The sequence below is a fragment of the Tyto alba genome, unplaced genomic scaffold, assembly GCF_018691265.1.
Source record: "Tyto alba isolate M040663 unplaced genomic scaffold, T.alba_DEE_v4.0 Super-Scaffold_27, whole genome shotgun sequence".
In the NCBI taxonomy this organism is placed as follows: Eukaryota; Metazoa; Chordata; class Aves; order Strigiformes; family Tytonidae; genus Tyto; species Tyto alba.
The window spans coordinates 33,396,777-33,421,601 of NW_024881301.1; the positions used below are offsets into that span (position 1 = coordinate 33,396,777).

At 37.6% G+C, this 24,825-nt stretch overlaps 1 protein-coding gene across 1 annotated transcript in view; it reads right to left on the minus strand.

Moving 5' to 3' along the window:
- ABCA13 (ATP binding cassette subfamily A member 13) overlaps positions 1-24,825 on the minus strand; it is a 198,826-nt gene that overhangs the window by 170,759 nt on the left and 3,242 nt on the right. Inside the window, exons 2-10 of the mRNA XM_042797875.1 lie at positions 21,995-22,088; positions 20,111-20,234; positions 11,384-11,535; positions 10,493-10,521; positions 8,737-8,900; positions 5,899-6,014; positions 4,682-4,815; positions 2,749-2,913; positions 1,029-1,231 (exon numbers count right to left, since the gene is read on the minus strand). Of these exons, the coding sequence (XP_042653809.1) occupies positions 1,029-1,231; positions 2,749-2,913; positions 4,682-4,815; positions 5,899-6,014; positions 8,737-8,900; positions 10,493-10,521; positions 11,384-11,535; positions 20,111-20,234; positions 21,995-22,088 (1,181 nt within the window). The remainder of the gene's footprint in view (positions 1-1,028; positions 1,232-2,748; positions 2,914-4,681; positions 4,816-5,898; positions 6,015-8,736; positions 8,901-10,492; positions 10,522-11,383; positions 11,536-20,110; positions 20,235-21,994; positions 22,089-24,825) is intronic.

Sequence of the window (24,825 nt, forward strand, 5' to 3'; positions counted from 1 at the left end):
CCTGTGTAGAACCTCACAGATCATTTATAACAAGTCATTCTTTATTTTTTTGTTTTTTAAATAGATAGGGAAACAGACCACTTTATTTTGTATAAATCAACCAGAACAATTGTCTTGATTTTGTTTTAAAATGTATGCTATGATAAGAATACCTGAAATTAAAGCACAGTCTTTACAAGCTTATAGTTGCACTTATACTGAAATGGGAATTGAAGGTATTTCCAAAGTTGCAACAAAACAGTTTTCTACTAGATTAGTGACCAACGGCTAAAATAGCTCTACTGTACAGGAATAGTTGGACTGCTTCAACAAAACCAAGTCAACTAATTCTGAAGAAGTACAGAACCTATAGCCATATTTTCATATACACCACTTACATTTGCATTAAGTGATAAACCAGACAGGGAACTTGAAGCTCTAAGAAAAGTTCAAAAGCATTATGGGAAATTGTAGTCTCAGAGTGCCTAGATAACATTGGAAACTACATATATAAACACATAGAATTACATTGTGATTCTGTTCTCCATAGCAGGCTTCTGTTCCAACATCTCCTGCACAGACTAACATGAGTACGACTCCTACAACAAAAATCCAAAATATTTCACGCGCATTGGACTTCCTGTACATGAGTGGATTGATGCCATAGCATGCATGCATGAGAAGCATTACTGAGTCACAGCAATTATTAGTGGGAATTAGCCTGTGTTTGCAGAACAAGATAAAGAATTTAGGTCCTAGTTCAAATAATTATACACAGTTGCTGATTTCTATGAGTCTTGATCATGCACTCGGGTCCTCTACTGAACCTGTAAGTAGCTATACTCTCAATCACAGATTTAATTTCTTTCTCAGAATGTGCATGCATCAGCACAATTATTTGACTGTATACGAGGTTTTGAATTGCAGAATAAAAAGTAAAAACATAAAATAGACAAAAATCAGAAATCAACAAAATGTAATGTGAAAATAAATATACAAGGTGATCTGAACTTTATAAAACAAGTTGCAGAAAGGTAAGTATAACTCACAGATCATGAGATGCAGTGTGTCCTTCTGAAAAGTAGGCATCTGATTTCTCATTCCACTGCTGGATCAGGGTATTTACCTCTGAAAAAAGTTTCTTGGCTTCCCTGTCATCTAGAAACTGAGACATTAAATCAGCTATGTTTCTTTCAAGTTTCAAAAGGAGTTTCTGAGAGAGTCCGTTGCTGCTGAACCACTGCTCAAATACCTAGCAGATTGAATGCAAAACAGAACATATCTTGTTAGAGAATGAAAGCTCTCTTATTTAGACAATACTCAGATTATACATGTCTTCAAGCAAACACAATTAACAATGATAGTAAAATTTCTCTCTAAAAATGTATCTAGACTCTGAAATGACTGGCCTCACAACAGCTGATTTTCAATACAGTTTGGACTGTCATGCAAGCTGGCAATATAACGTGCTACAGAGTACTAGCTTTCTGTGTTTTGCTGTCCTTGTCCAAAGACAGAGGAATAGTAAAAAAGATGGCCTGAGACTGAAACCAATCATAAGCAAACCTCCAAAATCAATTACTCAGGCTTGCTAACCCTTACAGGACTTCTCCCTACACTACCAACACAATGGAAGGCAGCAGACTCAACATTTTTGGAGTCCCATTACAGAAAGAGGTGGAGAATTTGCCTTCATGCTCCCATAACGTAGCCCAGAATAAGCCATACAAGGCCTGGCCAAACCTACTTGCCTGTCTACTTTCCTCCACCATTAAGTTTTTTTAATGCCAAGTTGTTATAACTGATTTTACTATAAGAGATGTCCCATTCACCAAGGGAATTTCCAGTGGCCAGCAGCTTACAGTACTTCAAGATGCCATCATAATAAGGATGTCAGCTCTTCTGAAAAGCTTCAAAACCAAAGCTGAAATTATTACTGGATTTTCCTACAGCTACAATAGGAATTAGTGCTTTAGTTTTGATAATCACATTAAATTCTTACTTCAAGTCATCATACATCAGTAAAAACTTTATCAAGAGAGAAATCAAAGGCTACATTTTTGAGGAAATACACAGTAAATTCTACATGTTTTCTTTAGATGATATTGCAAGCATCTCCAGAGCAGCTTGATACATAGCTTATTTTTTTTTAATGGAAAAACCCCATGCTTCATGGGAAAAACAAACACCAGCAGTAAGGCAGCTAGGGAAGTGTTTTCCTTAGGAAATAACTCAATGATTTATCCTTTTTTCCATGTAACTACACATGTTATAATAGAGACTGCATGCCAAGCTGTTCTGCCAGAGCAGAATTTTAAGACACTATACTGGGGATTTACTCTCATTCCCTTTAACATGCTTCAGCGGCTATTGCCAGAGATAGTGGAAGGGAATTAAAATTAAATTAATTACATACTGTATCAGTGGAGGCCTGTAGTCTACTTTCAGTTTTACCCAAAATTCAGGCTCAGTTGGGAAAGTAAATGGGTTTTCCTTCTGTCAAGCCTTTGCAGTGCAGTATATTTAACTATATTCCTTAATAGATTTCAAATCTGGTTTTGAGTTAATAAGAAAATCTGATTAATTGAATACACAGTAATAGATTATACTTCCACTGTAACAGTTCTTTATTGCATTGTCTTATTCACAAGATGAAAAAACTTAATGACAATAACATTTAATAGATAACTCAGATCTTTTAACTGAGTTACTGCTGACAGCCTACATGCAAAAATTAGGAATTTAATCTATTAACTTATTAAAGTGTACCTGTGCATAGAGTCTGAGCTTGCTGACAGCATGAACAAGATACAGTTTGGCCTCATGCCGTGCAGAAATACAGGCCTCTTCATTATTCTCTTTGTTTGCTTCATCTTCTGGCACACTGGACAGAGCAGAGCACACAAACTGCTCCAGTGTCTCTCCTGTGGGAATCTGGCAGGGACATAAGAAATTGATGAGTAGCTCAGGAGAGCTGCTGAGTGTTATCCCTGCTATCAACTTACTTTTCTGGTGAAAAAAGAATATCACATAGCCTCCTTCAGTGAGAACAAAGACAATTTAATCCAGCCTCATATACTTCAAAGTACTCCACATGCATAGTGCTGTATAAATACCAGTGGCCCCTCCAGGGTGCTCATACAACAGGCAGAATGATCAGACTTGTATATGCAAGGAATTTTCACCGTGTATCTACACCAGTGTTGATACTTCTACAGTCATTTGCAGGCTGATGGTGAATTGACTTGACAATGATACAGTAAGCCTGCACTAGAATTTTGCACTAGAATAGCTATATCGAAGTGACTTCACAAGTATAACAATTACTGATGTAAAAAGCATTCAGTACAATAATACATATGAACCAATGATTATATGCAGCAGACTAGTTTTAAATTAAAGCTGACAGGTTTCAGCAGTGTGGCCAGGAGGACAGAATTTGTTCCTCATAGCCTGGCTTCTAAATTCCATGTTGAAAGATTTATTATTCCTAATCATATAAATATTATTAAAGCATACAAAAATAATGTAGCACATTTTAATTTTCCTCATTAATGTCTTTCTGAGATACTTTGCATCCTAACTCTTTTCAACTGTGACTAGAAAATTTATTAAAATTTTTGCAGATGTTTTGACACCAAACAAGCTGGGGCATTAGATAAGGAATTGAAGTGCTCAGAACATTGTCCAGGCCTCCATATTTCCCTTCATACTTTTTGAAGATCCTCAGTGCCCCAACACAAGCACGCAAAATCAAGATATTAGTCTAAATAGCTAGCAAGTGAGTTGCCTGGAATTAGACATCCAACCATAGCTACCAGGCTGCAGTTTAATTCAGTTCAGTTCATCAAAGTGGCCATCACTGATAATTCATTAAAAGGCCATTCATAAGTCAAGGTTTTTTATAATTTATCCGTTTGTGTAAATCAGCTCTTTTTATAATGAGCTCTTCTGGAGTACAACTCCAGACTGTACCTGGCACAGAGTTAACAGATTTCAGATAAATATGCACGTGTTCTATCCAAGAACTGTGGACTTCAGTAGAAATTAAAAAGATGTTTCAACCTTTCTGCAGTTCAAACCAGACCATCACAACAGATCACTTTGGTCTAGAAGATAGGTTAGAAATCCTTCTCTGAGAAAGAGTTTTTCTTCGAAATTTGACACATCACCAGTATATTTGAATAGCCCCACTGGGGCAAATCATCAGTCAAGTATATTCATATCAAGATTGCACAACAGAGAAGAAAGGACTCTTGATGTGCCTTAATTTACACACAGAACAAATGGGTATTCTTTGTTCAACAAATCAGGTGAAAAATGTTACCTGCCAAATTAATCCAGGCAGCTTCACATCTAGTATTTAGTTTAAAATCTTAGTTGAACTTTTAGTTTCCTGGAATTCTATACAGGACTGGATAATAAGCTCAGGACTTTGCCATATTCAGTGGTGACTTCAGAGAAACATAGATTCATTAATATACACAACTAGACCTACCAGCATCTTCATGTGCAGAAATTTCAGATGAATCAAAATACATTTATTTTGGTGGGAATGAAGCCAGGATATTTAGCAGTCTTGTACCTGCTTCATAAATGCAGGATATGACTATAGTTTCTCTAAGGCATGAAAAAATCCCTTCAGGGTACAAATAAAAACAAAAATGAAAGAGAGGAACACTGAAATTTTAAAGTGATTTACCTTTGTTAATTGTGCTGTATAACTTAGCAGCTTCTTAACATGAAGATGATCAAAACCAAACCTGGATTCAAGTTCTGCTCTCACAGCATGTGGATTCCACAAAATATCCCCAAGAGAAAGATTATATTGAAAACCTGAAAGAAATAAATCCTTCTGTTTATATCATTCCTGCTTTTTGTTCATGTTGTTTCTTGATGATTCATACTTGATGAGATCCAATACCATGTTCCCAGCTTTTGGAAAAAAAAAAAAAAAAATGTACCTGAACACCAATTTCACTAGCATAAAATCCATAATTGCATTAGTAGTATCGCAAGGTCTGTTAATCTGATGTTATTCCAACACTTGACACGACAGTGGTGAGATGCCCCTGCACAGTGATTGACAGCAGACCGACCCAGCACAGTGCCATTGTGAACTGTGTGTCTAATTCCGCATGTAGTCATGAAGATGTGTGTATATGGGCTGGATATGAATCATTGCTGAGAGGGAGAGCACCTGGAGAATACCAGAAGACCCAGGGAACTCAAGTTCACCCTCTGTGTAAGGGCTCCAACATATCATCTTTGTACCACTTCAGTCTTTGTTTTGACAGATGAGGTGGGATTTAGACAGCGTATAATTCTTAGCCTGACCTTCCATGCAGAGCAAACAGCTGCACCTAGAATCTAATTGTGTGCCACCAGACAGTTTGTCAATGAAACTTGTTCCTGACCTTTTCTTGAGGAGTTGTCCTGGGGCCAGCCTACCTTCTCCAATTAAACTCATCTCCCATACTCAATCAGCAGATGGGGAAATGTAGCCCTTCAGCCGAGAGCAGAATTTATTATAACACAAGAATGACGCTTAAAGTAAAAGAGCCATAATATTCAACATGCATGTCCAAAACAAGAGGCAATCCTTCTCTCAAACGGAATAAATTGTCCTTTGTAGTGATTAGGCTCTCTCCAAAATTCACCACTGAAAAATCATTTTAAACAGGATATATTAGACCAACGTGCTTTGCTTATCAAATAGTTGCCAAAGTCTGATGAAATCTAGTTATTAGTATCTAAAAAACAAATCAGTAAAGAAATGGGTTAGCACTACAGCAATATAGTTCAATTCTTAGACCTTTTACATTAGGAATTTAGCAGAAGTTCGGACAGTTACTGCTGTCCCATATTCCCAGCATACTTATGAGGTACTTTGAATAAAATCTGAAACAAATTCCTTACCTTCTAAGCTCCTATCCTGTATTGATGCAGCAGTTAAATTCAGTGTTGTTTTCACCACTTCATAGAAACTTTGGCCCATTGGCAACATAGCTAAATCCTTCAATGATGCTAAGGTACTGAAAGTTAAAAATAAACCAAAAATTAAGCTCTCTATACACCCAGAAAAAATGAAAGGGCTTGGTGGAAAAAGATGATATTCAAGCAATTGAATATTAAAATATTTTTTTTATTGTTGAAAAATCGATGTTTTGTCAAATTATACTTTTAATGAAAAAAACACAAGTTGTGATTTTACAGTTAGAGTTTCACTGAATTTTCATTAAGGATATGTCTCCTGAAAGGACCAACACCCTCTTAAAAAAAAAAAAAAAAAAAAAAGGAGAGAGAGAAAAAGATTTAAAAGTGAGAACAAAAATGAGACCAAAACAGCCACAATCATTCTCCCAGTAATCCCTGCACTAAAATAGGATGGATGCAGAATACTTATATTCTACTTCCACTCAATCTGCAGAGAAAAAAAAGAACCTTTAAAGCAACAGAACACTTATTTTTACAACAAATTAAACAAAGCATATTACAGAACTCTGATAAAAATATAACTACTGAATTTCTTACAAGTCCCAGTCTCAGTCACCTTAGCTGTGAAACAAACTACTTTGTTAATGCAGCTGTAATTTACTACTTAAAGTTTATGTCAAATTTACCAGTTATTTCCTATAAAGAATTCCTTTGTAATCTTGCAACTAAGAATCCAGTTTTGTTAGAGTGCATCAGCAGTTTCCAACATATGCGAGAGGAAGAGGGAAAAAAAAAACAAAAACTACACAAAACCCCCACCCCAACACTATTTAACTCGGCCAAGTAGGTGTGGAAAATCTCTCTTAAATACCTCAGAGACACAGCAAACATGGTACAGCCCAGGGAGCAGAAGTTGTAAATTTAGGAGCCTTTCTGCTCACTAAATTCTGCCTGAGATAGGACCTCTAGAAATGTATGTTAGTAATACAAAGCTGGTCAAGAAGTGAGCATTTGTTTTTGTGGTTTGCTTTTCAAATTGCATTAACTACAGCAACTTTGGTCGTTGAAGGACATCAAAGTCCTAAAAAAAAAAAAAAAAAACCAAAACAAAACAAAACAAAAAAAAAAACACAACCAAAACAAACAAACAAAAAAAAAAAAAAACACCAAAAGCCAAATGTAAACATTTGAATCTCCACTTATTAATCACTTTTGGGTTGACCTCAGCTGGCAGTGAAACACCTACGCAGCTGCTCATTCACTCCTCCCACAGGACAGAAAGAAAATAAAAGGCAAGAAGACTCATGGATCAAGACAGATTAATAGGTGAAGCAAGTTGCTCATGCAAGCAAAGCAAACCAAGAAATTTATTCACTACTTCCCAACACCAGGCAGATGCCAAGCCAATTCCTGGAAAGCAGTGTCTCATCATGCATAAGTTACATTGGAAGACAAACACCATAACCATGAACACCCTCCACTTTTGTCCCTTTCTCACTCTGTCTGTGCTATGGGGAGAGAAATAGCTGCTGATGTTATATTAACATGAATAACTTGATCCAGTGGTTCCAGTGGTTACTGCTATCTTTGCTTACTGCTGCTGAAGAAGAAAACAATAACCATAAACTTACAAACAAGTTCTTGTTTTACCTCAGAAACACTCAGACTCTGAGAGTTTACAGGCCTTTTAGAAAAGACTTCTGCCTTTGGGATGTAAGGACTACAAGCACAGCTAATACCACTTCACATGTGAACAATTCAGAGAACAATCTGGAATAAGGTTACAAATGAATCAAGTGTATGGGGGGGGCGGGGGCGGGGGGGGGGGGGTGGAGCTCCAACACAGTTGCAATCCACATACTGTAATCAAGAGGGATTTATTTCCCAGTTTCAAAAAAAAATATGCTATCATACCTTTCATATCTTTTTTATCAGAAAAAAAGACAGTGGAATGCTAAAGGGTGACAGAATCAGCACAGTAATTTCCTATTCAAAATCTTTGGGCCCCTGCCTCCCCATGGGGTAAGGGTGGCAACATTCACGGCCAGTCTTGCACAGACATCCAGGTTCAGTGGCCTTCTTTAGCCTTATGAATATGTTAATTGACTACAATGACAATTGCCTATCAATCTATTACAACCAACTACCTACTCTGGCAAATACATGTCTGACTTTTTCCTAACAATTCCCTATTTTACTGAAAATTCCAGTAGATACTTCTTTTAGCTGTGTTTTTGATACCATGTCTTCCTCTGAATCCAACTGTCCTTTACCAGAGACAGAAAACTTTTGCACTCAGCATACAGTCTCTGTGAGTTTTTTCTTACTGATTCACTTCTTGCAAGAGAACAGCCAAAACTATTTTGATAGCAAGAAGCTTGAGAAATAAAATGGAGTAATTTTCCTGATATTGACCAAGTACTACATACATATTAAGTTGATGAGAATCCAAACTGTTATTTTCTTATATTTACATGTAAGTAACCCATCTTTCAAACACTCCCAAGGCACATCACAAAGTTCAAAGCCATATCATGTGATAAGCTAATTTCAGCCATTGCTAACATGAACCTATTTCTTAAAGACTCCTATGGAATCTCTGCAGAGTTTGACAGACATTAAAAATATAGTTTTGAAGGAATCAGAATGGGTGAAAACTTCTACCACATTTCTGTAAAAACAGAATTTGGTAAACAGAAAAAAAATTCAGCCTCCTTACACTGATAAGGATGCTTATTTTATTAAATAGTGAGTGAGAACAACAAGAATCTTGGGTAAAATATTAAAACAGTGCACTTTCAAGAATGTAAAAGTACTTACTTTTCAATAACTTTTAGGAACTGTCCTATGGCATCTAATTCATCTTCTATATAAAGGCTGTTCATTTCAAGGTGAGGGAGTGAATGTAGAAGGTTCCAGAAATACGGTTGTTTATACAGATTTTCTGCTCTAGAAATAACTTCCTCTGCCTCATTCAAATCCATCTTTGTGTGAAGAAAACACATTTTCATTAACAGAAAAAAAAATAACAGGTGCCTGTTATTTCCCCTACCCCTGCCCTCTTGAATTTTAAACCATTAAAAATATTTTTTTTCAATTGGAAACATACTTCTAGCTTTGGTAATTCACCACATAATTTTGGTGGTACTTTGAACTTAGAGCAACTTTGTTTCAGATGTGTCTCTCTGCTCCAACGGAAAATGGAGCTGGGAGAAAAGCTAAGCAATTTCTTTCTTCTTGGAAGTGTAATTCTTTCCCAAAGAGAAGGATTATCTTTGAGTTCTCAAACACAAGGAGATCTTTAGCCCTGCAATGAATTTCTAAATCTAGGGTATAAAGACCAGAGGACTGCCAGGGACATGCCATCCTTGCCTCACAGCTCCTTGGGGGATATGGGGGTTGTCAAATAATAATCAATAAGAATGACACTTTAAAGATGAACTAACTGTGGTAGAACCACTTCTTTTATAGGACTACACTATCAGATGCCTATGTAAAACATAGAATCTCTCATACTTGTTTATTATGTACGCAGTCTTTGATTCTCTAATGTTTCACTAGGGCCCTTGTGGATAATAGTAACATGAGTACAGTTTATACAAAAAGAATCTTGTATATACGCGCTCTATTACTAATAATGATAGGCTACTTTCAACTAAAAATTTTCTTAATGTTGATAAATAAATTCTGTCTATTTTATATTCCATTTCTGCAATGAAATTTCATATTCATACAGTTCCTTTCCATCAAGTATTTCATGATCAATTTAAAAATGTTACTATAAAAGTGTCATCTAATTTCAAGTTATAAATTAGAAATCTAGGTTTCATGAAGTAGCAGTTTCAATCAATCAAATATGGAGAAAACTAATTTTAAAATATTTTCAAAGTGAAACCAGTGATACGCGAAAGGTACAAAATTGACCATAATGGAGATCCACTACTGTGACCACTGAGTCTTCCTCTTTTTGTTCAGATTGCAAGGGTGAAAGACTAATGCATTAGGGACAGCACAAAGACCAACCTTGTTTCATATAAACTGCCAAAGAGATCCTGGAAGGAATTATGCTACATCTTGCAAATCTGTGTTCCTTCGCCCCCACTTGAGTCTGCCTGGCATATTTTCTGGATCACAAATCTGAATTCAAAGTAATCTGATCCAGGCAAGATCTTTTTAATCTCAATGCAGTCCTTTTTTAAGATTGGGGTTGAATTTTTTTGTTTGTTTATTTTTAATAATAAGTACACATTAGGATAAGAGATCCTTGCAAGACATTTTGTAACATGATTTTATACAGCTACATGAGGTCTGCCAGATGTACTTTTAAATTGCTCCTAATTAACAACTAGCCTTCATATAGATGTGGATTTTAGCTACTAACAACCTAGACTGGTTTAAATCAGTAATCTAGAAACCACTGAATCTCTATGAAATTTACAAAACGTCGTTTTTTCTGTCAACAGCATACCAATTTTTTTTTGGTAAAACTTGAGGGGATACAAATTTCTAACCATTATAATAAAGATGCCTCAAAATCCAGAACTGTAATTTAGAAATACACTGTAAAAATACTTACAGTAAGAAAAGTGGTGATGTTATGGAGCCCTGTAAAATTAAATATTTTTCTTTACAGATAAGTGTTATTAACTTCAGAAGAATCAATATTATAAACAATAGCAGTAGTGCACGAAGAGGATTTCTACAGTAGTAAAGGCACATGAAACAACTAATACCCTAGAAAGATAGCGATCCACTTGATTTTCTATGCTTTCTAATACTTTTACTATTATCACAAAAAAAAATTTAAATTGCTTACCAGTAACTCTTTAGTAAGGCGATATCATCATATCAACACTAGATGAACATACTAACTCCCAGATTTAGTTTCACCTAAATCTTTCTGCTTGAAAACTCATTCAGAAAGGCAGGGTAGTAGCAGGTCTTAACTGTCCACCTGCTACAGCAGCAAGGCTGTGCAGTACTGGGTGGGAACAGAGTGGGAACATCAGACCTTGATGTTTTGAGACTCACTCCTTTAGTGCAAGACTGACTTGTTTTGCCTAAAGGTCACCAGGTGTGAGCTACTGAGGTTTTCTGTCCTGATACTCTCTAGTACAACAGAAAAACCTGGGGAGAAGGACTTAAATCCTGGCAAGTTACTTTTGAATGCATGTTAGATCAAATAACCATGTACTCAGATTATGAATCCTTATCTTTAAACATTTCCTCTCACAGTATTTTGTTAACTATCAAGTAATAAAACAAGGGCACAGTTTTATAAAGTCAACTTTTTTTCCTGATAATTTTATGATGGCCACAGTAATAGTAATCATAAAAGTGGCTTTTTTCAGATCAGCTAAAATTTTAGTTCGTTCATTTTATTTTTAACATAAGAGCAGTTCTTTATTTGATGGTTAACACTACCTTGTAGACAAAGCAATTCATTATTAAAAAGATCACAGCTTACCTGAGAACTTTGAGTTTTCCTCCCATAGCTTTTCTAAAGCCATGGCTTTCTCTGTGGTCTCAATAAACCCCTCTGCAAGTTCTTCTATCCCTTTCATGAAGTCTAGGTCAGGTCCTGTGAATCTCTCTGGACCACTTTGGATGCCTGCAGTACTTTTTCACAAAAAGAAATGGGAGAGGGGAGGTAATTACAGACTGGAAACAAGTAGTTGAAAAATGTGTATATACTCACAGCAGTTGTAACAATGAGTCACAAAATCTCAGGAAAGAGAGCAAGGAAAAATTGCTGAGCTGGAGCTGCTCACCTATGCCAGTAACCCAATTCTGGCAGAAGCCAAAAACAAACATATCCAAAGAAGTCTGATGTTTCTGAACACACTCAACTTTTCTCTCCTGGTTTATTATGTATCCGGGTGATGGTTCTTTGATGACCTGTACCTTGAAGTACAAGCTTTCCTATTTCATCTAAGGCAACATTCTGCAACCAGAACAGGTAATGTGGTCAATGTCACCAGATGAAATGTAGGTAAGTCTTTCCTTCTAGGCTCTGAAGAAAAAGCTTCCTTTTTAGATAGTTTACTAAGTAGCAGAACTATGATAACAATTCTACCACCTTAACAAAAAAGCATCCACACTAACAAACATATACCAATTCCACATGACATGCTTCTACTTGAAAAGTGAGAGGAATGTTTCTGGCTACATATTTTTGTTTGACTTACACACAGAAAGTGTCTGTTGTTAGGATAACCTATACATCTTGTATTTGGGATAAGACAGCTTAGTTTTCCAAATACATGCAACAACCTATAAAAATAGTATCTCATTATTACTACTGGTTTTCCCCTGATTTTAACTTACAGCTAAACCCCTGGTACGTGTTCTTTCATCTCTATCATACTCCATCTGGTAGCTACTCTATAGCACAATAATTTAATAACAATACTTTCAAGATTAACTCAGAAATCAGAGTCATTTAAACATCTCTTTACAGGACTAAATTACTTAGGCTCTCCCCCCTTGGAATAATCATCTTTAGTGTATTACTAGGTAATTGAATTGTGGTTTATCTTATAGGAAGTTCAAACAATCTTAGAGTGAAAGCCTGTGTAGCAAAAATATTGCTATTTTTCATTAGAAGCACAGTTAACTCCCACATAAGCCCCACCTACAAAAACATAATACAATTACATTCCTTTCTTGTCAAACTTGTATGTGAATACTAGTTTTCAGCACAATTCTTACCAGTTGGTAAAGAAAAACCGAATGAGATTCACAAACCAAAGCAAAAACATCAGCCACTGCTTTTTCATCCTGTCATTTCTTTCTCTCTCTCCCTGATCCTCATTTGTTCAGACACCCACAGAGCTGTCTGCAACTCTAGACTAAGGGATGAGAAGAAAATTTAATTTTAAAACAATGAAGTTTTTGATTGCTTCAGTGCAGCTTATTTTGATCCCAACTTGGCTGACAGCCAGTAGGATTTTGAAAAACTCTTTCACCAGCTTCAAACTTCAATGGATTAAAGGCAGAACAATCCTCACCACATTTTTTTTTCCCCTTTAAATGGAGTTTTAAAAAACAGGTTTCTGTTGTTCAAAGGGTGGCTTTTAGGGTGATCAATAGCTGTGATTTAGCTATTTTTTTAAAAAACTACCACATAAATTCCAATATTAATAACACACCTACTGCCTGAAATTTTAGACAACTAGCAACACTGGTATTTGGCAAAGTACAAGAACACTAACTACATACTGAAAACTTTCTAACACTGAGCTTTTTGAGCATGAACAAGTGGCTAGCACTTGACCAGAACAACAACCACTACATTGGTCAAAACACAAATCCAGTCAGAACTTAAAAAAAACAATACTCTACCTCAGTTTCCACAGGATTTTCCACAGCTTTTTTTTTTTTTTTCCAAAATACTTGCTGAACTTTAAATTGACAACTAAACTCACTAATCAAGGTAAATTAAAATAATCACAAGTATTCAGAGAAGTGGAGCATAAAGGCAGTGTTTCAACTCACATTGTTTTCCCTCCAAACTAGACGTAAACCTTGCATCCCCATGTACAAATCTCCCCATTTTAGAAGTCTTGCAAACAATAATGCTCTGGGGAAAAAGAACACTTTTACTCACATAGGAGCATATGGCTGGGCTCAATGCTGCTGGTGCTGCTGTTGCCCAGGCTCCCTGCCAGCAGCAGGTTGCACAGGTAACAGTGACTGGGGGAATCTGTAACTCCCTCCTCTACCCCCATCACTGACTCTGCTGCACTTGAGCCTGCAAAGCTTGGGTTAATAAAGTGCAGGGGAACAAAAAAAAAAAAAAAAACAAAAAAAAAAAACCTCTTGGCACCTAATTTGATGTATAGCAGAAGCACACCAAATAACACAGGATGAATTGTGTGAACATTAATCACTTCCGTTAATCTGAATTTCTTGTGAGTAATCCCAACCCAAAAACCATTCAGCCTCACACTGCATGAGCAGAGCAGTGAGTGGTTCTTGGAGCAGGTAGCTAACAAATGGAATAGATAAGCCAAGTCTGTTTAGCAATAGCTTTTCAAACAAGAGGAAAACTGAACTACCCCATCCCCCAATTTGAACGAGGAAGAACGCTGTCTGCTATTCATCACTTAGCTTCAAAATGTTTCACTTATATCTGTAAAGCTTCCTTTGAATTTAGAAGTTGGGCAAAAGGCTTCAGATTGTGCTTTCCTAGGCACTGTGCAAGGCAGCAACCTGCTTAGCCCTCCTGCTCCGCCCCTTGCCTGAGTAGAACAGCAAGCTCAGCTGGGCTGTCCCTTCAGTGTCTCTGGGCTGCAGAGATAAACCACTGCCCTGTCAGGGGTGCAGTGGAGTACATGGGGAGGGACTGGGGAAGATACACAGATTAGAAACATTAATGAAAAGTAGCCAGCAGCACTTGGAGCGTGGTGGCTCTGTAGAGTTCCAGGGAGAAGTGCAGGGAAAACCATGTTGATGGTGAAACTGGAGAGGGAGCTGGAAAACAGTTGGGGGGTGGAGATATTTAGGGTATGAAAGAAGGAGCAAAAACCAGGCATAAGGCCCAGCTATTACAGAAGAGAAGGTGGCACGTGCAACCTGAAAAACTCATAGAAACTTCACACTCCCAAGAACAAGCCTCTCAGCAGGACAACAGCAGACATCTGGACTGTTCCTGAACTGTTAGCTTCACGGGGATTTCCTGGGTACTAGTGATATCAGCCAATTGCCATTTGTGCCTCTGTTTTGTCACCACTGGCACAGCCCTTCCTCTGGTTACACTTGGAGCTGAGCACAGCCTCCTTTGGAAGAGGAAATGGCAACAGGCATGATATTAGTTGTCAGGCTCAGTTTTATGAAATTGATTAAAGTATTACAGAGGTTCTATTTGCTGAATATACAGGCTAAGTTTTAAGTATTTTATATATTTTTAATATGGCAATAGGGACCATATTTATCTCATAATAAGAATGCTACGAGATACTATAGTTTCTTAATTCAGCACAAGTTACACAAAATTGCAGGAAGATGTCATCATCTGGCCAAAAAGATAAGAAAGTAGACTTCAAAACCAGCTGCAGGAACAACACTTTTCAGACAGTGTGCCAACAAAAATACTTAGTTGTTGTACTGCTACTGCCCCAAAGAGCCTTCAATGTGTGCTTTCTGGAGCAGAAGATGACATAAATTACTTGTGTATGCGTGAAGGAAATCAATGGCAGCAGTTGCTAGGATCAATAAAGAGAAACAAGGGATGACAAAAAAGACAAAGGCAAGACAGTAATTTGTAGAAGACATACATAATTAGAACTGCAGTGTTAGGAGAAGGGGTGTGTGTGTGTGTATATATATATATATATATATAATTTCATTATAATCCATGGTAACTCTTTCCTTAATTGTGCATTTCCAGAAATACTTGCATGAGGACAGAAATCAAACTAAAGACATACATTCATGAGTTTTGACCATGACAAAACACTGCAAAAGAGAAAAAAGACTGTATTTCTTTGAGCATGTAAAGGTAACTGGTATTTCCTAAAGCCATGATCAGAAATGTTAATTCTGTCCAAATTACCCAGTTACTCAGGATGATGTTTCAGAGTTCATCTGAGATCTCAGCTACAATGCACAATGCCATTTAGCGTAGTGATTTTCATAAGCCTCTCAGCAAACGCTTGTCTCAACCTCATTCTTGTCATCACATTAAAAATTTCTCTCTAAAATTGCAAAGCCCCAGCTGTGCTGGCTCCCATTCTGCACCATCTGAGGACATCCTAGAGATATGACATCTCCATCAACACCAATACACAAGCTGGACAACAGCTCACTGCATATCTGCCACAGAGAGATATTTCCCCTCCATCTTGCATATTATTTTTACATTTATAAAATTAAATGGACCAAAAAATCTAAAGAACGAAAAAAAATGTTGTTCTTAATTGGCTATAAAATGGAGAAAACTCATGTCTAGAATTCCTTTTCTTCCCAACTCTCTGGCAATCTATAAGCAAGATCATGAAAATTGTTTAGGTTTCTCTTTTCCAGCTACATACACAAGACTACAAAAGCTGGCCCAGACCACACAGGGTTACCATTCCAGTAAGTTGCTGCAGATGTAGAGCTGTCTTGAAGAATTATTTATTTTTTTCATTTAAGGATACACATCATTAAAGAAAAATTTGACCTTCTAAGCAATTCTTGTGTAAGTTCTATCACTGTTGCTTAGACCTTCCTTAATTTTGTTTTTCCATGCCTGTTTTTGTACATGAGCTCTTCTGGTACTACTCCACTAGAGAACCACAGAGGCTCAGGTACCAGTAAAACCAGTAACAAGCCCCAACATGAGTGGGGCTGCTCCAGGAGGGGGCCAAGCTAGAAGCTGAGATGACCCTGGAGAAGGCCATCCCCTCACCAGTCCCCAAGGATCCTAGCCAGCAGCCAGACCTGACAGTGGGTCACAGGCTCCCGCAACATCCCCAACGAAGCAAGATGAACCAAAGAGTTTAGTCAGGTGCAAAAGGAGACAGAGATACCACATAGGTCCAAGGGGTCCATCCAAGAGAAGATGCCAGAGACAAAACTGGGGCTCCAACACACCTACAGGGTGAAGCTACTTAGGCTGCTACTACTTGTAGCTAAAAAAAAAAAAAAAAAAGATAAATAAATTAATGTGCTTAAAAGGAACATTTTAGAGTCTTGGTTTTGTTATCTTTGTAGTTGTAAGTCTGAGAAACCTAAGCTTAGTTTTCTTTTAGGTATTGAGAAGTTTAACATAGAACTAAGAGTCTGAGCTGCAAGGGAAAATATCATCACATTCTGCAAGATTTGCAGTAGAATTAAGAGTACAGGGAACACATTATGTTTCCATGCACATGAACTCTTGTTTGTGGGTATAAGGACATAGGACACTGTACTGCATGGTCTTTAATTTCTTTGCATGCTCTCTATTTTACTCTGTGCTCTATTGAGATGAGGTGTGGGATGCAACATTCTGGAAAGAACAGGGAAAAATGTCCTTTGCCATGGGAGCTCCTAGATATACCTCCTAAACATTTCCTTACTCTCAGATACTTCTGGGTGTAACAAGCTAGGGAATCACATCAAAGAGCTCCAAGCCAGCAGCTTTTGCAATAGATGAAGAGAGAAGCAAGGAGCAAAGCCTTGGAGCTGTTGAAAAATGTATGCTTTCTGAGGCATCAGAGGAGGTGGCAGATTTTGCTGAAAATCAGAGCTAATGAGGTAGTTGCAGCCTTCACCTGGCTTGTCTTCTCACCATGTTGGAGGCTTTAATTGATCCTGTTGCCTGGGGGGATGGCACCACATTTATCAGGGTATGGCCCGCACCAGGATGACTTCAACCCCTGGCTCAGCCCCCCTTATGGAGCAGCCCTGCTCAGGCTGCTCACTGACAAATAGTTACTTGGGTGGTTTATGGCTTTCATAGTGGAGGTTCCAACAGAAGTCATAGAATTACTTTTTCCAAAAGACAACTATATTTCAAAATGATAACACCCATGTGGTACACACTGTGAAAACTAATGGGTTAAGCAACCATGCAAACAATGCAGTCTTTGATTTACCCTTAATAAACACATTGTTGATGAAAAAATGTCCCTGAAAATTATTATAAAGAACCACCTACAGTTTGATATAAATCCTTGAAGGGAAGATATTTGGTATTACTGTTCCCATGTCACCCCTTCTCTCCAGTCAACACAGGGACATTGTAGGATTCAGTTATGTTTTGCTGATCAAACTGACAGTCAGTATTCCTAAGGCTGTTGGCAGCCAGCATAAGTCAGAGCAGCCCAGAGATTGATTTAATTTATACTGATGGACCTGCTGGAATAGACTGACCTCAGAATGAACTTCATCCTACCTTTTTACCTTCTTTTCCTTACCTAGGTTATGTGCTACTCATTGTAGCTTATTGAGTGTATAAATATGCATACATACATTTATTTTTCAGCTGAAAAATTGAAAGCCACTGAATAATTTCCCTGATTCTTAAGTAGGTCTAGGACTGCCTCCAGGAAATGCTTTCCTGCTTTTCATTTGAGCTGAAATATAATGTGGGCAATTCAGTCAAAGCAGCATAAATAATCATGTAGAGCAGTCAATATAGTTCAGAGTTTCTAGACATTTAACGCACTTAGATAGCATCTGGACTAGTGATATAAATAAAAACTCTCAGGAAACATTTTTTTCAAAGGTTAACAGTTATTGCAACTCTATAACCCATTAATATACTATTACTACTGCAAGTAACAGGGTACAGGCTTTGTCCTGAGTTTGCAAGACCATGGCACAGAGCCTTGACACCTTTGCTTTGTCTGAACTTGTCTTAATGTGCTTTCAGTTTTGTTTCTGACTTGGTTTATTTTTAATTTTTTTTTTCCAAATGGCTATGGCTATTTGCTTTCCTTTCACTTATCATTGTGTAATGCCACCATAGTTTTGTATTGGGAGTAATAACAAGTGATCATTCATGCAGAATGAGATTTTTATGATTACCATAGCAAAACAGTGCAGAAGAACACATGCTTAGTATAATAGTAAAGGCCTTGAGAAGTGAGGACATAGGATGCACTGTACTGGAGTACAAGTTGGGGATGGTAAGAGATGGCACATGGGATGGTACTGAGGATCCCATGGCTATAAGCAACCCACCAGTGGTCAGTTAAAATGCAGAACTATAGCTGGACAAAGCCAATGTATGAGTATCAAGAAAAAAGAACAGATACTTAACATATGTGAAAGATACCATATGCATTCAGATGTACCATGTACATTCTGATCCCTCACAGAGATGTAGACCAATGGAGAACAAGCAAGGTATAAAAGCACTTTAGCAAACATAAGTGACCCCAAGTGCACCCTAGAGTGAAAAAAGAAGCTATCAACACCACATTCCTGCAGGTAGGCGGCACCAGATCATGACTTGCCATAACAATCCCACCACCACCAGACTGCAGCCACTGCCCTTAGGACCCAGAGCAGCAGTGGAAAGGTGAGCAGGAAAGGAGCAGAAATTAAGTGGTTGTGTAACAATTTTAACTGTGTTATTATTATCAGGATAATTTTTGTTTAAGGATATATATAGAAATAACAATAATGTTATTTCTATATATAAGTATTTTGTGTAATAATAGATTTGGACTAATAATGATTCATGTCTTAAACGATTAAGATTTCGATTTTACTAACAAATTACTGCTTTATGTAGAAGGTGTTTTCCCATAAACAAGATTTATTTTGCATGGTCTTATGCTTAATCAACAGTTCTCTACATGTACAAATAACTAGAACAGACTGTCTAGATCAAACGTTAAGTACTATGGCCTGTTACTGTGATACTGAGGCTTTCCAACTTGCTGCATGCTGAATTTGTTGCTGCCTATAAACCTCTACAATAATAAACCATAAAAACCTGATACTCTTACACACTTACCTGGCTTAAACCTCTAAGATGTTTTTTGGTAGATATTCTCACTTTTCTAATAATAAACATATACATACGTATATTCTGATTAGTTCACCTTAATTTCACTTCATTGTTATATATTTTGAAAGATTTCTTATGACTACATCCCTCAGCCAATTTGCATAAGTGTCTTTGTATCTCAACACTTTTCAACATTTTGAAGTAGAAGAAATTACTACGTTTCTTAAAGAAAAAACCCAAATTCAAGTTCATCTTTTTTCTTTCTTCATTCTAGGATCCTGTGACAAGGCCCCCTTATAGCCTACTTTTTCAAGTTCTTTTTATTACAGATTTTCTGCTACTCCTTTCTAGCTCTTTGTGGGTCATACTTGAGAGTTACCCTTGTTTTGCTTTTTTGTGTGTACTTTTCCCACCATGTACACTCTCAAACTATTCAAAGTTTAAATCCATGTATGATATGCCTTTTGTTGCTCTCTCTCACCCTCATGTAATAGACGACTTTCTAGTGAAAGGCAAGGATATCACAAGGTACCTCTCAATTTTCCCCAAAACCAGATTTCAGTATCTAATAACAGCCCATGAAAGGCAAACAAAAATTAGCAAGAGGCAGGACTAAGGCCCTACATCTTTTGCATTCATAAGGACACGGAAGGAAACTTTTAGCACAGAGTAATAAAGTTCCTATTCTGCCTGTCTACAAGACAATAAGAAGTTTTGCTGTTTCTTACACTGTGATACTGACATCTCTGTTAAATTTGTATAACTTACCTTAACCGGTTGTTTTTCTGTGTTGTGTAACTGGTATTCTTGCATCTTGAACCAACATTACAGAAAAGAGTCCGCATGAAAGGATAAAGGCCCTGACTCGGTAAATCCCGAGCTTCTAAGTAACCTAAAACCAAGCAGTGGCAGAAATAAAACCAGTGACACTGCAATTACAAATCTGTACCATCACACTTTGTTCCCTTCTCCTAGAAAGTGGCTTTGTCACCTGAAAACAATGAAGTTGCATTGATGGCAGGTGTCCCATTTAAGAGCAACTAATTCACCACAGAAAATGAGTAACTTCTATGTCATATGGTGACAACAGAGTATAAAATTTGAGAGCAGTCTTTGAAAAGATGGTTTTCATTGTAGTAACACCATTGCAACATCATATGCTTGCTAGCCTCTCTGCCCAAAATGACTTGTGACCTAGATTGGAGTATCAACTTCTTCACAAAATACTATCTCCTCTTTTCATGAGATGAAGGAACTGGTATTTAGCAATGCCTGAATGTACAAGACTGTCTGTCTGAACAGCAACTTTTCCGTATCTCTGGAATTTAACAATATCTCTCCATAGTTCTGAGAATTTAAACTTCAATATATAAAGCAACTTTTTGCTTGTTTTAAAACATAAGGAATAGCTATAGGGTTCCTATTTAACTTCATTTCTCTGTTTGACACAGCTAAAATTGAGAAATACATGAAAGGCCATTCCTTTCTTCCTCTGGATAACCTTTTTGACAACAATTACATCAAAATTAAGGTAATGAAATGAGAAGGAAATAACAAAGCTAGCATTTGGGATATCACTCTTATTGAATATTCATAATTGAAAGATGCAGAAATGGAAAATTTACTACATGTAGATGATACTTAAACATTCTAATTTTATTTTAATTCAGGTGCCATTATTTTTGAGACATATACCATTAGAAATTGCACTGTTAGTCAAACCATCCTTCATTCCTCAGGAACTGTACCTGATGTATAAAATAATGACTTTTGAGTTGTGAATGACAAGTACCATTTGTAGATGAGTTATTTTTATTTAGAACACTCTAGTTCACATTGTAGAAAGCTCTCTGAGCCCATACGCTGGGTCCTTTTCTGCTAAAACAAAGCAGAAGATGTACTCCAAGAGTCCACTTAATGTACTCAACCATTAGCATGCATTGCATCCTTGGTCCAGACTAGATCTAGTCTAAAGTGTACATATTGCAGACTAGATTCTCTCCAGATGTTTCACTCTACAGATCTATAATTTTTTTACCAAAGTGGTTTCTAATGTAGCTAAAGCTGGTTTATCCCCAGCTTACTGACATCTATGAATAACAGAATAATAAACCGAATAGGCTATAATAACATAAGTCATTCTTTTCTGAATGAAGCTAATATTTGACAAGATAAAACCAAAAAAGGCTTTATAAGGTGAAGGTAGTCATAACAAGTTTTGAAGTGTTGATGGAGTTAAAATAATTTGTTATTTACAAAATGTTAATTCTAAATCCTGGGAAGTGGGTAGGGGTAAGATTCATCTTGCCTAACTCTTAACTAACTGCATAACTATCTACCTCTGAGCCAGTCATGTAAGCTCCAAAACTAAATAGAAAGAAATAAATATAATTAAAACCCAAGTAACCCACCTTATTTCAAAGTAGATGTCTAAAACTAGTCTGACAAATCAGACCTTAAACTCTGTATTTCTTTCCCACCTAAATAGGACTTACTTAGATCCACAGCTACGTAAGACTGACTCCCACTGTAGGATTCTTTCCATTGACTCCACTACATTTAAGTCCCCCCTTCTAGGATATCTTTAATATTTCCTAAATAATTCTTCAAGCAGAGACAATCAAAATAGAACACAGATGAAACAAAACATACAGTTTTCCTTGTATTTTGGAGGCTCCTGGAAGCGGATTGCAGCCAGAATCAAGAAAAGCACACATGGCCAGAGTATTTCAGTGAGAGACAGAAGCTGAAAAGGGAAATCAAATCACCATCAGTACTATAGATAACAGGTTTTGGAACAAATAATTAAAATTCATATTTCTTTCAATAAAAAACATTAAATATCCCCTCTACAACTTCTTAAGGGAAAATAAGATCATTAAAAGCAAATTAGTAATTAAGACTTTTATTTAAAATCCTTATAACTTTGCCAAATACACTGCTTTCAGAGTACAAAAGCAGTTTTCACATCTATTTATAGTGTTTGCAGATATTTCCCTCTGGTCAACCCAGTGACTCTAGACAACATGATGACAATGACATCCAGTTTTCCTGTACCAGTTTTCCTGTATCATATTTTTATGCCTCTGACACAATAAAGTGTCAGAGTTGAATCAAATCCCATTGGGGAAGTGATTCATAAACTTGGGTATGTTAGAAAAATACCTGAGAAAAATAACATAGTGCTTAAGAACAAAATCCAGTAGCAGTGTTCCCTGTGGAAAAGGCCTGCTCTGCTGAACACAAGGCAATGAACTAAAGGCTTCCTGAAATTTAGGGAAATTACTGTTGATCTAAACTGAACACACTTCAAACCCAATAGGAGTTGGCAGCAACCTCCCCTCCTTGGCATGTGCATCCCCACACCTCCCATCTGGTATCGGAGTGCCCTTGCTGTGGGGTGGTGCCATTGCTGCAGGGTATCAGTGGGCTATTATGGGGGGTCTGAGGGGTGATGTGTGGAACCAGGTACAGCAGATTAGAAAAGGGACACTGCAGAAGAGACTTGGAGGAGGTGTCACCAGCCCATGAGGGGCTGGAAACAGTCAAGGCTACCCCTGGAGACACACACCACCAGCCCAAGGCCAGTGCTGGGGGAAGGTCCCACAAGAAGCTCAGGCTGGGGGACAGGGCTGTAGGAAACCAGAGCTTGAGGGCAGAGGCAGTGTTTGTATGAAGAAGGCCCTGGACAGCCACAGGATGGCTTCCCTGATGCTCACCTCAGGGCTCAAGCTGGCAGTCAAGGCACAGCACCCGCCGGCTGCTCCCCTAAAGAGCAGGGAGGCAAAGGGGATGCCAGGCCAGCAAGGTCCTTGTCAGGCAGGGCCTGTCCTGCAGCACCCTAGCAAGGCAAGTGGGCTGGGCAACAGCAGCCAGGTTCAGCCAAGAGTCTGGATCTCCATCTGAGTCTGCAGTGATGAGACAGGTCTAAGATCAAGCCAGGAAGCTAACCTGCACATCGTGGTCACATTCAGTGAGAACAGCTGGTGTCAAACGCAGTCCTGCAATCACTAGCAGAGCCCATATGAAAGTACAGCTGAACCATAGACTACCACTCCTACTGAAGTTCCTAGTCTGAGTTTAAATAGGGGCAGGACTGGGTGTGTTGTGAAGACCCCACGTGAGACTGTTCAGGGCCATTAAGATCTATCAGTGCCCTCATGGCCCTGACACTTGTGAGCAGAGCTGTAGGTGTATTTAGGTCCTCACTTGATAATGCTCTTTAGATAGGATAGAGACATTTACCACCTGCTCTTCTTTGGTCTTACTCATCTTTTGATTAGCTGGAGAAGTCACTTGGGATTCTGCATCATGGGTACTATCTCTGGACAACATGTGGACTAACCAAAGTCGTCTGATTTCAAACCTGCTGTTCTGTTCTCTGTCTAACTGCACCAGACCCTTACTCCTTTATCTCTTGCAAGAAATTCAATCATAAATAAAGAAATTGCAAGTGTGGATGGCTTCAGTAGCTTCCAAGTCCATTGTACAATATACAAAAACATACTTGTGAGCCCTGGGCATTAAAATAACTGTGCCAGTTTTTTGCTCTTTCAGTAAAACAACCAGGACAAAACACAAAGTCTTGTAAATGAAACCATGGTGAGGAGCCACCACAGCTAATTCCAGGCAAATCTTCTTCTGAAAGCCCAGGACTGGATTCATGGCCAAAACAAGTCACTAGTTGTTCACCTATCAACCAAAAAACCTTGAGATTTTTAGTTATATTTAACAAGGACTCATAATGTGGGACAAAGAGGAATGGTTTTACCTACTGGCTCAGTCACCAGTATCCAAACTGTTCGAAAAATATCTAGTCTTATTGTATAGAGCTAAATGTAGGCCTTACTAAAAAAGTTGTGAATTTGGAGCAGCATTTCACTAGGACACTTACTGGTAAGAGTACCTCTTTGGTCAAGGACATCTAACACTCTACTGAGAATGTCTCAAGCAAAAAATGCAGGGGATTAGATTAGAGGGATTTATTTGTGCTACAAAGCAGAGAAAGGATAGACTTGAAGACTTTTAATCATTACAAAGGCTTTCCTGGTGGGATGGAAGAGATTTTATTAGATGTCTCTGAAGAAGCAGACCTTGGATCAAAAATATCACACTATTTTATCACTAAAATTGAGGAAGAGCATGGTACTAGCACTGTGGGATACTTCTGAGCTTATACAAACAGCTTTATAGGAGTTACAGTATCTGAAAAACTCTACTTGCTTACCACAACAGAAAAGTAGAAAACATATTGTGTTTCCCGTTAACTGAAACAAAACAAAAACCTACTAATGGAGAAACAAATTTCCAATCAATTCAGAATAAGGTTTCTGATTTCCAAATCTAGATTAATTCACCCAAACAACTAGAGAAATACCTTCATTCTAGACCTTCTTTTTTCTTACCATTTCCCTCCATTTGGCTGCATTAAGAACCAGTTATTCATATTTAAGATAGCTGTGAAATTAATTGGACTTCCTCCA